The sequence below is a fragment of the Phyllostomus discolor genome, chromosome 12 (assembly GCF_004126475.2).
Source record: "Phyllostomus discolor isolate MPI-MPIP mPhyDis1 chromosome 12, mPhyDis1.pri.v3, whole genome shotgun sequence".
Classification (NCBI taxonomy): domain Eukaryota; kingdom Metazoa; phylum Chordata; class Mammalia; order Chiroptera; family Phyllostomidae; genus Phyllostomus; species Phyllostomus discolor.
The window spans coordinates 31,454,727-31,471,545 of record NC_040914.2 but is presented as its reverse complement, the minus strand read 5'-3'; the positions used below and the strand labels follow the sequence as shown (position 1 = coordinate 31,471,545).

Here is a 16,819-nt window from a genome sequence, read left to right as displayed (position 1 = left end):
GACTCACTCCCAAGAGTGGGAGGTGTGGGCAGCAACACACACATGGACACATGGGTCACTGGAACAGACAGAGAACCCAGAAATAGGGACACACAGATATGCCCGGTCGATTTTTCAATTTATTGATTTGAGAGAGAGAGAGAGATCATTTGTTGTTCCATTTATTGATGCATTCACTGGCTGAGTCTTGTATGTGCCCTGACAGGGAATCGAACCTGCGACCTTGGTGTATCTGTCGAGAAAGGCAGTTTGGCAGCTTCTCTAAAGCTAACTTGAACCAATGCCCAGGCACGCACAGCAGACCTGGGCAGTTACCGCAGAGAGATGAAACTTACACTCACGCAGAAACCCACACGCGCGTGTCAGCGCCGCTCTGTCCGTGGCCGTTCCGCACCGGGCGCGGCCCAACTGCCGGTGCGTGGCTGGGCGCTTGAAGGAACCACGGCGCCCCGGAGCCACGGAACCCCACGCGGCAGTGAAGAGGCGCAAGCTGCGGATACACCCAACGACGCGCAAGAACCTAGAGTCCAAGTACTTACTGAAAAAGAAAAAAACCTAATCCCCAAAGTTATACCCTATGAATCCGCGTGCATAGCGTTCTCGAAATGACAAAATCATGGAGATGGGTAGGGATGGGCAGCTGCCAGGGGTTAAGCGGGGGGTGGGGCAGAGGGCTGGGGGTGGGCGATAAAAGGGCATGGGGGGGGGGTCCTTGTGGAGCTGGTGTCCTCGCCGTGGCGCATACCTGGGTGGGGACCCCATGTGGTAGTTTTACAGACGGCACCACGGGGGAGACTGGGCGAGGCGCGCACAGGCTCCGTCCATAGTATTTCTCACGCCTGCGCGTGAATCCACAGCTACCGTGACATGAAAACCGTAACCTCCCCGCCTACCTGGGTCTCCCTGCCACTGCCTCTCCGCCTTCGCGGTGCAACCTCTCAGGACTGGCCGTTCACGTGTTCCCCGAGCACACATCCATCAAGGGTGCGTCCGGTGCTGGGAACGACCTCCTCAGGGTCCCCAGCAATCCCGCTCCGACCCTCCCCGGGCTCCCTGCCCCGTCCCCTTCGCTGCCCCCGCCGCCCCCTAGGACCTCCATCCGGACCCAGCCCGCCCCGAGCCCGAGCGGGCGTCCCACCTGCAGCCTCCTCGGCGCGCAGCTTCGCACTGCCCCGCACCCCGGCCGCCGCAGGGCGCGTTCACCCACTGAAGCCCCGCTCCTGCTCCTGCCTTCCCCATCCACCTCTTCAGAAGCGTCCAGACGCTTAGCCTCACCTGCTCACCACCGCTCCTATCAGGGACGCAGCACCCTGGACCACCGCCTGTCCTCCGGGGGGCGCCAACATCCCGGCCCACGGCCCGGCCTCGGGGAAACGACGCCCCCTGCACGCCGGCCCACCGCCAGTGCGGCGGGGTCCGGAACAGGAAGCGCCGCGAGGGTCCTGAGGGGTGACAAACGAGCTGAGCCCCTTCACCCAGCGAGCCCAGGCCTCACTTTCTACTTTCTAACCGAAACGACCAAGTTGCCACCAACTAGATGACGGTGGCCGGTGCTTCAGACCCAACTGAACGTTCCAGTCCTCACGCCTGGCCCTAAATGCATCCACGCGGGCGCCACAGGGTGCGTCCTCGGGCTCGGCTTCCTTCCCCATCCGTCTGCAGCAGCACGGCCCCGCTCCGGGTCCTGCAAGGGCCACCCCACCGGGCTTTTCCGGGGACCCCCCTGCTCTGTTCCCAGCCCGGCCCGCCCCCGCGGGATCTGGGAGAGCCGCTGACCCACCCACGCCAGCCCGGCGGTGCTGCTCCATCTCGGGCTCCTCCCACACAAGGAGCCCAGAGCTCGGTGGGGGCCTCAGGCGGCGACAGCACTGGGTGTAGGGCTGGCCAGAGGCCTGGGGACAGCGCACAGAAGCTGCTCCTGGCTTTTTGGGGGGTGGGGGGAGGGGTTCTGCCTCAGGGCCCTGTCCACTTGGCCCAGCAACCTTTGCTCCCGGCCTGCGGAATGACCCAACAGGTGAGGTGGCGCAAAGCGGAGCACGGAGCTGTCCGGACCCCGGCCCTTCCTGACTGCCCCGGGAGCAGAGCGGATCTGGGGTTCGGAATGCTTGGGGCGGGGGGGGGGGAGTTGCATTTATGCGGCGGAGCCCAGGCTCGGTGCGAATGAGCCGACGGCGACCGGAGGGCGACAGAGGCCCGGGGAAGCTGCCCGCGGTGCCTTCAGCCCGGCCACGAGGCCCCTGAGCTAGACCCGGGGACACGGGGCAGAAGGCGGCGACCCGCGCACAGCGGGTGGGAAGGTCTCCTCGGGCTCTTTAGTCACTCGACTTGATACAGTCTTGAACAGCGAGCAAGGAAAACGTACACCGGCCGCTGTGAAGACCTTGTTAAAAAGAAATTACTCCACAGTCGATCCTCCTCTCAGGGCACAGTGTCTGCAGTCCTGAGAAAACACCCCGCTCGTGGAATGTTCTTCACAGAAAACTCTGTTCCCGCCAGAAGTCTCGCTCTCAGCGGGCAACTGTCCAGATGGTGTAGTCCCCGGGGGTGGGGCTGCGCGGTGGTGCCCGGGGATGTGGCTGTGCCCGCGGGGGCGTGGTCACGTCTTCGGAGGCGTGGTCAGGGCTGTGCCCGCGGGGGCGTGGTCGTGCCTGGGGGCGTGGTCGTGCCTGTGCCCGCGGGGCGGTCAGCTGTGCGAGTAGGGCGGGGCCGCCTGTGCGGGGGCGTAGCCGTGCCCCTGGGAGGGAGTGTGGTTGTGTCCTTCGAGTCTGATGCACACTTTCTAGTTGAGCAGCCCAGGGAAGGGGCAGGCGCGGCGCCGGGGGCGGAGGAGGTCAGGCCTGGGTTCAGCTTCCCCCTCAGCCCCCTGCGCAGAGCCAGACACGTACGCGCCAAGGACAGCGCAGAGCGGCGCGCTGCACCCTCTGCCCCCTGCCGGCCAGGACACAGACCGTAGGGTCTCACGGGTTTGCAAAAGTGTCAACTGGTTAACGACTCCTAGAACATTCGACCACATAGCATTGTTTATGATCCCTGATGTTCTAGTGTTAAAGAAGCGTCTCCCTCCGAGCCTGTGACAAGGGCGGTGGTCGCCGGGACTTGCCCCCAGCGCCCTGACCCCACCCTCCCTGGGCGCCCACCCAGCCCGCGGCCACACACGGCGGCCCCGAAATCCTTGCCTCAGGCCGTTTGGCTATTTCTGTGCCCCGGTGTTGTTCGCTTTTGCCCATCCTTTAAACCACTTTGGAAACTGTGTCCTTTGCTCCACATGTACTCTGGGACCCGAGTCCTCCCGTCCAACTTCTAGTGGGGTGCAGTGCGCAGAGGGTGGCCGCCCAGAGGCCACAGTGCACCGGGGACCACGGACCTCACCTCTGAGCCCGGCCCACCGCGCCAGAACCAGCCAGAGGAGCCGCCTTCCCGAGCGTGCCACAGGTGGCAGCAATGACAAAATTCGGAATCAAGACCCACCCACGGGCAGGCGACTCCCAAGTTCCCCTCTGCAGGCCAGGCCACTGTATCCGGCTAATTTCGTATCCCCTTTGATGTCTCCAAGGTGCCCTAAGTCCTGAGGTGGCTCCTGGCCCTGCCCCAGGGCCCCTTGATGGGTTTCATCATCCATCCATATCACCCATCCCAAACGGAGAGCCCCCTGACGACCAACCCTCACCTTGCAGACCCCTCACCTGACAACTGTCCCTTGCCCTGGCTGTACAGACGCAGGACTAGAGAGTAACTTTCTCCCCCCAGTGAGCCGCTCCCTACCACCCAGCTTCAGGAATCTTTCCAAAACTCCCGTTTGAACAGGTTGTTCTCCAGCTTAAAACCTGTCCCGGGAGTCTCAGGTGTGGATGCCGCTGGATCTCCAGGGACAGCCCTCTCCCCCGTAATTCCTGATGTTCTCAGACATCTGCCAGGCCCAGGGGCTTGTGACCTTCTCAAAGAACAGGGTCCGCATGTGTGTTTCCTCGAGGTAAATGCAACTTCAGAAACTCCTTTTCCTATTTCGTCCCCACCGTACACCGGTTGTGAACAACCGCACTCAAATTTGTAAACTAAATTTGCAATAACAAGCAGATTTCGTGTGTCCTGAAAGTTTACCCAGAGCGCCGGCCTCCATGGTTCCCACTGAGATTTACTCCTCATGAGCAAGTATGAGTTGGTATCCCGGATGCATGCAAGCTCCCAGACCCCAGAGCCCCACGCAGGCCTGGACAGCAGACCCCATGCCCTCCCTAACAGGCAACCCCAGAGATGGCCTTCCCTAGGTGGTTCAGGTGACAATGGACTACCTTGTATTCAGGACAAAGCTGCTGCCCACAGTACTGACGGCCCCAGTTTTCTCTTCCTCGAAATCGTTGCCCTTTTCCTAAGTCAGAGCTCAGACAGTCTCCCCCCGCCAGGGAGCCCTGTGCAGTGGGGGCTCCTGGTCCAGGCCTGGGTCTGTAAGCCCAAGGATGTTAACCCCTATGTCCTTGGGGAAAGCTGGCGACATTAAACCCATGTGATCCCACTGTGTGTGGCCAAGTGAGGAGAAGCAGCGTTAAGGGATTTGAAGGGCGCATTCCGTTCCCCAGAAACGCCTGACCTGCGCTCACGTGCGAGGCCGGCGCTGGGAGCCGAGCCGCGGGGCAGGCCCAGCAGAACGCTGCCTTCGGAGCACTTCACAGCCTCCGCCTCAGCGCCCGCAGCCGGGGGACCCTCCCCAGGGAGCCGCGCCCGTCCACCAGAAGATGCGTGCGGTGCTCACGCGCGCTCAGCCTCCCCCGGCTTTACCCCGACTTCCCAACTCCGGAAAGCAACGACCCAACGCAGGTTTGTTAAAACCCCGCCTGCTGCCCTCCTCCTGGCTCCCAGCTAACCTGAGACTTGATCTTTCTCCAAGGGTGAAGTTTAAGGTCTAAACTTCTAGCGCGGAACCGTGAGGGGAGCGCAGTCGTGGAGTAGAGCTCTGGGCTTGCACCAGGCGCGCAGAGTGCGGGGCGCGGCCCGCCTGGCCACGCCCACAGGCCGCACCGCAGCCACGCCCCCCGAGCACCTCCGGACTGGGAGGCGGGGTCCCCTCACCGCCCGGCTGCGGGAGAGCCCTCGGGAAATGGAGAGGGGCTCCAGACCCCTCTGTGAAAGGCAATGACAGTGTGCACGCGCCGTGCGCATCTCGGGCTCTGCTTCTAGAAGGCAGTCAAGTCCTGGAACAGGGCTCTCTCGCGGAACAAGAATGGGGACCCCCACTGAGGGCACATCCTGCCTCCTTTCTCCTGTTGTGCCTTTTAGGGGTCGCTAGTGCTGGTGAGCCTAACCAGCGTTCCTCTCATTTTCTCATTGCCCGTCCCCGTCCAGCCGAGGGCTGTTGCCAAGGTTACACTTGGGCAGGCTCTCCCTCTGGCTCCCTCCCACAACACAGACACAGACACACACAGAGACACACAGACACACACACTACAAACGGATGCACTCATACAGACATTCACGCACACAAAGTACACAACCACACACAGACCAGTACACACTTAGAGACCCACACGTCACAGACACCACACACACACAGATACACAGACACACAAGGAAACGCAGGCACATATATAACACAAACACGCGCACAGACACGGAAGCTACACACACGAACGTACAGAGAGACACACACACCACAAGTGGACACATCAGCTACACTCAGAAATACGGACACACAGAGAAGTACAAACAGGCACACGGACACGTAGTTACACACATCCAACGCGCATGCACAGATGCACGAGACACATAGAGACACAGACCCCGGGGCCAGCAGTGGGGGACCGCTCACCGGGGCCCTGGCCCGGGCACCGCTCCGGGATGGGCAGGAAGTCAGAGGCTCTGGGCTGGTCCACAACGTAGCGCGCCGCGCCCGGAAAGGCGCCTCTGTAAACCGCCGGGGGGAGCCGCTTATTCCTGGACCCTGAGCGCGCTAGGTACTGGGGAGGCACAGACTTTATAACAAGCACGTTGCCCAGGACAGGGCAGCGGGGACCAGGACACAGAGGGCCCCCGGACCTCCCGGAGCACAGCGTGCGCGCACACCGAGGTCCTGAGCTGGCCGCCACCGCAGCGCGGCCCAGCGCTGAGACAGGTCGGGTGCCGCGCTGGTGGACGCCCCGGCTCGGATCGAGGTGCTCGTTCAGTGTGTACGAGGCTGGCGTGGGCCGTACCGGTGAGGGCGTGGGGCAGGGGCACCACGGAGCCTGCGACCAGCTGAAATGCTGGCGCAGCCGCGCTCATCCCTGAGTTTCAAGGGCCTCTGTCACCTGTGGGAAGGTGAATATGCAGGCACCCTGAGCGGGTGGAAGGTTCTGGGCTGCCACCGCCCGTTTGGAAAAGCATCCGCGCCTCCGTGAGACTGGGGATGCAGGCCCGGACATCCAAAGGAGAATCGTGGAGCCCCCGCAGGTCGACCATGGCTCGGCAAGTGGCCCCCAATGCCTGCCTCACTCACGTCCACAGGCTAACCCTGTGCTTGGCCAGTGGGGCTGCATCTGTCTTTGCTTCCTCCCTCCTCGCACGCTCCCGATGACCCTCGTGCAACTGGGAAATGTTTGCGGTGGATCAACTACACCCCCGCTGCAGGGGCGGGTGCAAGGAGAGAGCCCACCCAACCAGGGACTGGCATGCCGGGGCCCCACCCACAAAGCCCCCACAAAGCAGGCTGCTGCTAGTCTGAGCCTCAAGCCCCGCCCCTGCCTCTGGCTCCATGGTCATTGCCCACCCAAACGACGACAATGTCCCAGGTCCCACTGCTGTGCAAGGAGGGGTCCCGGTTTCCTCAGTTACAGGTGACTGGGGCCTGGCAGGAACCCTGCAGATTCCTACATGGGGGAGGGCATTTCACCAAGGGTGCCTCCAACGACTCGGGAAATTCCAAATTAGAGGTGCCCAGATGCCGCGAGCTGAGGGCAGCATTGTTGCATCTTTGCAGAACATAAAGGCACAAGGTGGCTATTTTGAAGTCCCCAGGACTTGAATGCATCCATTCTGGCCCATCTGCAATAAAATCCCTTTGCTCACATGACAAGTGGTGGGGTTTGTATGCACGCATGTGTGCATTTTATGTGTTTGTGGGCGATCCAGCCAAGGTGCTCCAGCCTCTCACCGTCCACACAGAGGTGTGACCCACCCAGCATGACCCGTCCTAGCCCTCCAGCCCCCAGTTCCCATGCAAACACCTTTAGGAACCCCTTCAGGAACGCCACCCTGTCCCAGGGGCCCGAGGTCCCCAGCCTTTGTCTGCTCCGACTGTGTAATCCACAGCGGCCCGCAGACAGCGAGGCAGCCTTGCACTGTCCCCTAGGAGACGTGGGACCGAGGGAACCTGGGCAGACAGCTGGGGCAGCTTCCCTCTGCCTCTCTGCCCAAGTCAGAGAGGGACCTGAAAGAGAAAAACTCAAATGTGGACTCACTCGGGTGCTCTTTATCCCCTGCTGTGACAAAACAGTGACCATGTTCCTGTGCTCCCAGACGCTGGGGGTCTGGGACTCAGAAGGCACAGGGGAGGCAGCGCATCTGCACCCAAGGACAGTCAAGGTGGCACATGCGGGAGGCGACTTGTGTCCAGGGGCTGGAAGCATCTGGAGGTGCCCGCACTCACCCTGGGGACAGTCCCCCTGTGTGGTCTCTGCCCAGCCAAGCCCTGCACACAGGACTGGCAGGTGTCGCTTCCGGTGCACCCCTGGCTGAGCCGGCACAGAAGCCAGGCTCGAGGGGACGGATGCAGCCCCTGGTGCTCAACCATGGACCTGTCAGAACTGCTGTGGGGATGAGGGATGACAGCTGGGGACCAGCCTGCATCTGAGGTGTCCACCCCTGGGTGTCCTTCTGACCAGTGTCCACGCTGCCTGCTGGGCCAGGCCAGGTGGCCGCAGGTGCAAGGGTCTCAAAGGGACCACAGTGTGAGTCCCACAGTTGTGGACCCCCTTCCTCACTGGCTAAGAATGGACATTTGCCATTGGAAGGACCTAGAGCTAATAAGGGCAGGTGGGGTGACCCCTCCATGTTCTTTCTGACCTCCCACCCTGCTGCAAGCCCCCTCACGCCTGGTGCCTGGGATTCCCACCCCAGAATTCCCTACAGACAGACTGGCTCATCAGGCTTGTCAGGACCACAGCGAGCCGAGCAGAAGATGAGCTGCGAAGAAGGATCGAGACCCCTGTTCCCAGGCTGAGGGGACCTAACGGTTCCCATGCTCCGCTGCTCCTGAGGGGTGACCTCCCTGGGCACCCAACCCGTGTGCGGTGCCCAGGCCACTGGAGACCAGGGCAGGTGACAGCAGCCGCTGGTTTAATTCAAAGCAACTCAAAGCTGATTTCCTGACGAACTCTGGCATTTCAAGAGGCATGTCAACCTCAGAGGCACCCCCTCTCTTCAGTGGCCCCCAACTTAAAGACCATTGCCTGGTTTTGCACGTTAAGACAGCTCCCACGTGCACGCACTTAGCGAGCCCTTTGGCATTCCTAGTTAATCCATTCGTCTCAGCACCCTGGGTGGTGGGCCACGCTGATGGAAATGACAGCCCCCTGGGGTTGTTCACTGGTGAACCCTGTCAGCCCTCACTGCCAGTGCTCACCAAGCGGCTGGGCCAGGCGCCACTGTGTGTGGGTGACGCAATGCTGCTGCGAGACTTAGGCCCACCAGACCTGAGCCTAGGGCCAGCAACAACAGAGCCAGAAGAACAAATAGGGTGCGTCATGCCTCCTCGTTGCCTCGGAAGGGAGTCATCCACCACTTAAAACTCTGAGGGACCTGCCGATAAAATCAGGAGGCCCTTCCAAGGGCCTCCTGATTTTACACCAGTTCCCGGTGTAACTGGTATTACGGTCCCGGTTTACACCAGTTATCGGTGTAACTGGTATTCCGTTCCTCAGTTTCCCTCCCGTAGGTTCTGCTGCACAAATTTCAGTCTGCCAAAGTGAACGTAATTAGGCTTCATTTATCAGAAAAAGAGTGAAAACTTCAATGAGATGTCCTGAAAGTTGTCTTGAAATGAAGAAAGTGTTATTTATTATGAATGTCGAAGTCCATCTTTGTGTGTGTGTGTGTGTGTGTGTGTGAGTGGTAGTGGGAGAAAACAGAAAATCCTCCAGTATTCCTGGAGTTTAAAAAAGAGATGAAGGGCCCTGCCCGGGTGGCTCAGTTGGCTAGAGCTTCGTTCTGTACATCAAAAGGCTGAGGGTTCAATCCCTGGTCAGGGCACATATAGGAAGCAACCGATCCATGTTTCTCTCTCACATGGATGTTCCTCTCTGTGTGTCTCTGAAATCAATCAGCCTATCCTAGCTGAGGATTAAAGGTGGGGGGAGGGGAGAAGAGCCCAGGACCGAGTGTTAGGAAGTCGCTTTCAGCAGTGGAGACAGAGCCAGAGCAGCTGTGACGAGCAAGGGGCCGCCCGGCTGTCCGGTCCCTGGGGACGGCACCCCTGCGGGGACTTCCAGGTCCTCACGCTGCAGCGGTGCTTTTGGCCTCAAGACCTTTTCCACTCAAAAACTCTTGGGATCCTCGATTTTTATCTGGGTTACCTCCATAGCACAATACTGGAGTCAAATCGGAAAAACACTCGTTTGGAAATAAAAGCAAACCTACTGTTTATGAACACGAACACTCTTTTGAAAAGTTACTTTCTCTAACAAGAAAATCAATGCACCCGGCCTTTCCTGCTTCACGGGAAGACGACTGGAGACTCATTTCTGCTTCTTCGGCCCATGTATTGCAACGTGTTGTTTGGGCTGAAAGCTGGGAAGAAAAGGGCTTTACACAGATTTATGCAGTTGGAAAAGGGAGGACCTCGTGGCCACCATAAAAGGGACTCGGGAAGCCCAGGCCTCACACGGGGCTGAAAACTGCCATCCTAGAGGCAGAAGACGAGCACCAGCCCCCTGACCTGGGGCTGGCCCTGGACTGGGGGGCAGGGGTAGATAGTGCAGTTTCAGCATAAGCCACCTGTCTGCACCTGGTCTCCGGGGTCCAGGTTGTCAGAGAGCTCGGGGATGACAGCCCCACTCAGCCAGGACCAGCTGACCCAGATCCCTGGAGATCAATTCTGTCATATGCTGCTGACTCCGGGGAAAGTTTGCAATGCAGCAAAGGCAGGCTGGCAACACAATGGTTGGTGATTGAAAGACCCCACAGCCCTGGTGGGTGTGGTTCAGCGGGTCAGACATTGTACCACAAACCAAAAGGTCACCGGCTGATAACTGGGCAGGGCATATGCCTGGGTTGCAGGTTCAGTCCCCAGCCAGGGTGTGTGCGGGAGGCAACTGATCCATGCTTTTCTCGCACATTGATGTTTCTCTTCTCCTTTCTCCCTCCCTTCCCCTCTCTCTAAAAATCAATAAAATCTTGAAGAAAAACAAAATCCGGACAGCTGAAGAACATTTTGAACCCATCTGGTTGTGCATAAGTTCCCAGAAAAACACTTCCCCTTCTCTTTGGATCTTCTGGTGTAAACCATTGGGTCCCTGAATTAATGAACGGCCTCCCAGCACGAAATACCCACTGTGGCCCCATGTGGTACCACTGGCCCCAGGTCTAATACTCCAGGCCTATCCGCAGCCTGCCACACACGGCCGAGGGGACCCCGGACAGGAGGGACGCCTGCACGACTGTTCAGGCAGACAGGGAGGAGGACAGGGTGGGCCCTGAGTGCCCCCACTCCCAACACCAGTTGCCCCCCTGGCCCTCTTCACTCCATAAATGACACTCCTTTGTCACCGAGCAAGTGTGGGTTTTGTGACCAAAACAACCCAGCTGCACCAGAGTGGCTTTGACTGACGCCCCGTCCCAGAACTCGTTGTGCGGCGGCGGCACACCACCCGTGCGAGTCTGACCAGGCAAGACACTGGGCGCGCAGTTTTGCGACGTGTTTTGTTTACAGGGAACGAATACTGAGGCGGACACATGACACCAGCATCACATACACTGCACTTTGTATGACAGCAGTGTGACGGAGCTCAGGGGCCGGGAGAGGTCACACACCTCGGAGGCAGAGACACTGCCAGCCTCTGGGATGTGGCTGAAATCACCTCTGGGTACCTTCAAGTAATGCTGGTCACTTCGTGTTCAGAAATAGTTAGTGACTTTGGAGTGAAGTGAATTATTTATAATCCGGCAGAACGGTCACTCGGTATTTCCCACGCGCAGCCCGGGCGAGGCACCGCACTGGAAGGAAGAGCACGCACTCTATTGCACCCGCAAGTAAAAAGGCTTTTTATTCATTTCTGGGAGGCTGCAGGTCAGTATTTATATAAACATTTACACTCTTTAGTAAACACGAGAGTCCGACACGTGATGCAGCATTGCGGGTGAGGACACCCGTTGCGTCTCTGAGACGCTGGTGTCCACCCAGGGCCAAGAGCCAGGCAGATGTCCAGCGGCGCTCGGCCGGAGCAGCAGGCCCCCCGCCCGCCCGTCTGGGAAGGGATGCCGTCCCCACACGCGCCCCTGCGGCCCTCCGCGTCCGCTCAGTGTCCTGTCAGGTAGTCCTGCGTAGAGTCTGAGGCGAATGACTCCGCGTCCTCGTTCTCCGAGTCATCGCTGCTGTCCTCGGCGGCTGGCTCCCCCGTGAGGGCGATGCGGGCATAGTCGTCAGTGTCTATGGACTTGCAGAAGTGGATGGCGTACTTCAGCTTCTCCTCCAGCACCTGCTTACAGGAGTACCGGGGCAGCTTCAGCAGGAAGAAGCAGGTGTAGGACTCGGGCAGGAAGTGGTCAGGAGGGTTGTACTTGTCCAGCACCTGTTGGTGAGAAACAGGAAGTAGCCAGAGATGCAATCAAGAGCAGGCTCCAGCCCTGGCCAGTGTGGCTCAGTGGATTGAGCACGGGCCTGTGAACCAAAGAATCACTGGTTCGATTCCCAGGACACATGCCTGGATTGAGGGCTAGGTCCCCAGTAGGGGGCACACGAGAGGCAACCACACATTGATGTTGCTTTCCCTTCCCCTAAAAAATAAAATCTTAAAAAAAAAAAAAAGGCTCCACAAAACCCTGCACGTTTCTAAGCAGAACAAGTATCATTAATGATATAATCCAGCTAATTTTAGAGATAAAAAGGAACGACGAATTAGCTCCTAAACTTGTTGGAAAAAATAGTGATTGGTTGCTATGACGATTACTTTTGCTCCAATCAGCGCTCGAAGAGGGCGGGAGGGGGCGGGGCGGTGGGCATGGCCTGTCACTCACTAGTGGCTCTTCTTGCCCCTACAGAGAGAGGAAGGTGCTGGGAAGCCATCAAGAACTGTGAGCAAAACCCAGAACCGCCTACGTTTTGAGAGAATACCTAGCTGTGCTCTCTCGGACATCTTCCTCAGAGACGATCAGGCTGCGTTCAGGAGTGCCCATCCCTGAATCCTCGCAAATCCGCCGGGCGGGTGGACCCTCCATCCCGCCCCACCCCACCCCTCTGAGGAGCCCCCTACCCCTACAGTACTGCTATGGAAAAGTCTGGGGTCGGGGAGGGGTGGTCACGTCACCCCGGTAATGGGCCGGTAAACACAATCTGTTTCCGACCATTGCACCACAGAGTTAGGACGCAAAGCAGAAGTGTTCCGCTGAGCGCTCTGGTTTTGGTAGGAGGCCCGGTCAGGTGGTGATTCACCCAATGCACCCAGAGAACCAGGCAAACGCTCCATGCGGTGTGCGTGTGCACACCCAGAACGCGCTGACACGACAGCAGTAGGTTCTGGTGGCGTCCACACACGTCTTTTAAAATAGGTTGCGCCACGCAACATCTGCAGCCACAAAATTCTGAGCTCCTAAATCAAAGGAGGGGGTGTTTTGCCTGCCCTCCCCCACCCCCACCCCCCGCCAAAAAGGCACAAGCACGCCGGTCGAGACCGGTTCCCGACCTGCCGCGGGGGGGGGGGGGGGGGGGGGGGCGTGGCCGCGCAAGAGCCGCACCTGGATGACGAAGTCTCGGCCCCGGAAGTCGGCGATGGTCCTGGGCAGCCGGGTGCGGCCCCACACGAAGCGGAGGAACAGGGAGCGCTCGGTGTTGGAGAAGGACTCCATCACCTCCCAGAACCACTGGGTCAAGGACGCAGACGGCTCCACTCCTTTGTACGTGGCCACCGACTTGAGAAGGTGCAGGGGGATATCCGGGCTGCCGCACACCTGCGGAGGGACACACGGTCAGGGTGGCGATGCTTCCCATCCTCCGCTCGGCGGGGAATCGACCGCGCTTGCTTTCTACCCAGGCCCATTGGGGGAGGGGCGGGGACGGGTCGCACGCATCCGAGTGGACACGCATTCCACTTGTGACCCCATGGCCTGCTGTGGGAAGGGGCGACAGGGGGCCCTCATTTCCTGGGTACATCTTGGACTTCCAAGTGCGCAATGTAACTGAGACAATCGAGGGGCACGGATTCGGGGCGGGGGTGGGGGGTGGGTCACTATGCAAAAGGCAAGTTCCCTGGGTGGCAGTTCCCAGAGGCCGACGTACCATCGTCTCCAACTCGTACCCGGTGAACAGAGAAAGGAGGGGGACAGGCACAACTCGGGCCATCCCCTCCCGGACGGCAGCCACCTGCTCATCGAACTCATGGAGTCTGAAAGAAAGAACTCGCTCTGTTTTTCTACCTTAGGTGACGCGTGTCTTCTTGTCCCCCTCGCACCCAGCGTCACCCCACAGAGCACCCGGATGTGTGCTTTAGAAGTGAGGCCTCGGCGGTCTCCGTCCTGAGGTCGCCCAGGCTGGCACGTGGAGGACGCCCCGGAGACTGCAGTCCAGACGCACGCCGTCCCTGTCCACCTCCCTCCTCCCTTCCCCTCGGACAGCCGACCCCGCAGCCCGCACAGGAAGAGCCCTCTGGAAACACGCTGCCTTCGGGGGCTCTCAGGACTGGCGAGTTAGGGCACCAGGCAGAATGGGATGCCTGCCAGGACCACCGCCCACCACGGCCCAGCAAGCAAAGTCCACGTCTTCGCGCCCCTGGGGGACAAGGCCTGAGGGCCGTGCGGTGTGGACCTAGGCGTCGGGGGGGCAGCGGTGAGCAGGGAAGGGTGGGTGCTGGTGCGGACCAGCCACGTAGCAGCCACGCCTGAACACCGGGGTGAGGGCCACACGCAGGCAGAGGCGGCCCCGACTCGGTCCTGCCCCAGATGAGGCGACCGAGGACGGGGGGCACACAGGTACTGCGTCGGCAGAATGTGGGAGAGCCAGCAGCCTCGGGCGAGCACAACCAGTAGCCTGACCCTGACCTCAGAGTCAGATCCAGGGCCCGCAGGCCAGCAGCACTCGGAGCAGAGTGCGTCAGTGTGTCTGCGCCTCACGCAGGGGACCTTCTGAAGACGTAGCCACGCAACCACGCACGCAGACCCCGCCCACTGTTTTTGCAAGGGGGCGGGGCCTCGCACCTGTAGTTGATGGCCAGCCGGACGTACTCCGCGCGGTTGTCCAGGGTGATGTGAGTGTATTTGGAGCTCAGCTGGATGTCCTGGCCGCTGGCGCTTGGCACGGTGAAGGGCAGGCTCATGGCCTCGAACTCCTCCGACGTGGCTTCATTGTCACGGATGTACATGAGCCCCGGGATGAAGTCTTTGTCCACCTTTCAGGGGCCAATGGGAGTCTGTGTGTTGGGCGGGGGCCGTTCTCACACCCCAGGCCCTGGCTTGCAGCCCGGCACTTAGGCCTCCGGGGCCTCAGGCGGCCTGTGGCGCATAGCCAGGCGCCCATGCATTCCACAGGCCAGGAAGTGAGCGGGCAGCAATGAAAAAATCAGAGTTCAAGGACGTCCTTAGACAAACCGCTGAGAAAGCACTGGCCACTGCAGCTGGTGGCTCCACCCCTGCCCCCCCACCACCCACCACTCGTGGCCTCAGCTCCCCCACAGTGGAACTCGGGAGCCACGTCAACCCAGACAGTCTAGCAAGGTCTCCGAGCTGCCCAGCCTGTGTCCATGCCCCTCGGCTGCTCTGCGGGACGGCGGTCTGTGGTCAGCACCCCAACCACCGCGACAGGGTCAGGGCCTTGGGACAGGCCGCACCTCTTAAGTGACCCGGGGACCCCACTTCTCCCTCGGCCTCCCTCCTGGAGGTTACCTCGCTGAGGTCTGCAATGGTGAGGCTCATGCCCGCCAGCTGCTTCCAGACGGGCTCGGCCAGGCTGAGGCTGAGGGGGCTCCCAGTGCGGATGGCGATGCCCAGCAGCACGCCTGCGCGTTCAGGGCACAGAGATGGGAAGGGTTGGAAAACCAGGCAGGACAACCCGGCCACTCGACCCCACAGGGACTGCCTCTCCCCTGGGGCCCTGGCACCTTGAGACCCGTGCCACCCCAAGTCAAGAGGCCTGTCGTTAAAGCAGCTACCCTGTTTCAAATTCCTTGTGGCTTTGGTACCCAAGGGCCAGTTTCTGACCCTCCCCCTCTGTCCAGCATCAGCCATGGACTGCCCCAAGGCCCAGCCCCACGGTCCTGATGGCAAACCCCTGAGTGGAAGAGGCATGAGGAGCGGAGCAGCCACCCAGAGTCCTCAGCTCCCACCCGCAGCTCCAGACACAGGCAGGACACAGACCCATGTCGCCCCTCTGCACGCCCAAGGCCCGCCTGGGCCCTGGCAGGTCCCAGCCGCCACACCCTGGAAAGCTCACAGTGACATGCGGCATGCTACGGCCCCTCCCAGACACAGCGAACACCAGGCTGAGGGAGGGCGTAGGGCCGCCCCCCGAACCACACCCACAAGGGAGCGCACCCAGGAAGCGGAACATGTTGGTGTGCACGGGTGCCCTGGCCGCAGGGCTGAACAGGTAGCAGTCTCGGTTGGCCCCCGACTCGTCCCTCCCGTTGGGCGTCACGATGAGCAGGGGGGTGAGCCCGTTCTGCAGCTCCTCGCAGATCTCGGCAATGGACTCGCTATAGCCACCGCCGCAGTCGTCCACAGACTCACCTGGGGGGGGGGACAACAGTCAGCCATGGGGTCCCCCAGCAGAGCCCACCCTGGGGACTGCCGGCCCTGCCTGCGCACTCGACTCTCACCCACAAACTTGACTTTCCAGACGCGGTGGGGCAGCAGCAGGCTGTCAGCACTGAATGAGCTCATCTTGGCGCACATCTGCCCGAAGACGGACTTGGTGCCGTCGGGGCCCGCCAGGCCACCTTTGCTCCGAGAACGCTTGACCTACAGGACAGAAGTGAAAGGGACAGCGGTTGCGGAGGGGGCACATGGTGGACAGGCCCGGGGACACCGGTAGCCAAGGCCGGGCCCTGCGGCCACACACCTGTGTCACTACCCTGCACTCCCTGTCCTGGTCTCCAGCTGCAGTGGGGGCCACAGACAGTGAGCTGCACTCAGGTGGCGCCCCCCAACAAGTCAAAGTGAGGCCCGCTGAACTCCTAGGCAAGGTGAAGGGCTTCCAGACTAGCCGCACCTCACCGCCCCCCACCTGGCTAGTTCCTGTCCTTCACCGCCTGCACCCCAGCACCCCAGGCCCTCCAAGGGCCTCCAAGGCCATTCAGGAACTCCTTTCCCCACTCAACACCACATGCTTCCTCTCTCCCGTGGCCTCACACGCAGAAGGCCCACTGGACGCACGAGGCTCACCCCTCAGGGTGGCGCCTCAGCAAATACTCCTGAATGTGCCCAGACCATGGTGCTACGAGATGAACCCCTGTGCCCGATGACCGTGACCTGGATTACCCCGTGGCATCAGTGGCCCTCCCAGGCAGAGTCTGGGCACTCAGACTCACGGGGCACAGCTCTGCCAGGACCTGCCTCATCTCCTTCTGGTACGGTCCTACTCAGTCCATGGGGTCACCTGTGTCCAAGTACAATCCCTCTTCCCACCCAAATGTCCCACCCCAGTCTAACA

General features: G+C 60.6%; 2 protein-coding genes across 3 annotated transcripts in view; both read right to left on the bottom strand.

Moving 5' to 3' along the window:
* Window positions 1-4,973, bottom strand: part of OCA2 (OCA2 melanosomal transmembrane protein) — a 113,752-nt gene extending 108,779 nt beyond the window's left edge. Inside the window, exon 1 of the mRNA XM_036013546.1 lies at window positions 4,860-4,973. The gene's annotated coding sequence lies outside the window, so the exon portion shown is untranslated. The remainder of the gene's footprint in view (window positions 1-4,859) is intronic.
* A 6,227-nt stretch (window positions 4,974-11,200) lies between these two features.
* HERC2 (HECT and RLD domain containing E3 ubiquitin protein ligase 2) overlaps window positions 11,201-16,819 on the bottom strand; it is a 191,887-nt gene continuing 186,268 nt past the window's right edge. The window contains exons 87-93 of one of the 2 annotated variants that reach the window (XM_036012744.1): window positions 15,987-16,128; window positions 15,703-15,897; window positions 15,055-15,167; window positions 14,371-14,561; window positions 13,457-13,562; window positions 12,916-13,128; window positions 11,201-11,753 (exon numbers count right to left, since the gene is read on the bottom strand). In XM_036012744.1, coding sequence (XP_035868637.1) covers window positions 11,481-11,753; window positions 12,916-13,128; window positions 13,457-13,562; window positions 14,371-14,561; window positions 15,055-15,167; window positions 15,703-15,897; window positions 15,987-16,128 — 1,233 coding nt within the window. In that variant the 3' untranslated portion in view covers window positions 11,201-11,480. The remainder of the gene's footprint in view (window positions 11,754-12,915; window positions 13,129-13,456; window positions 13,563-14,370; window positions 14,562-15,054; window positions 15,168-15,702; window positions 15,898-15,986; window positions 16,129-16,819) is intronic. The other variant, XM_036012745.1, reaches the window with a different exon arrangement.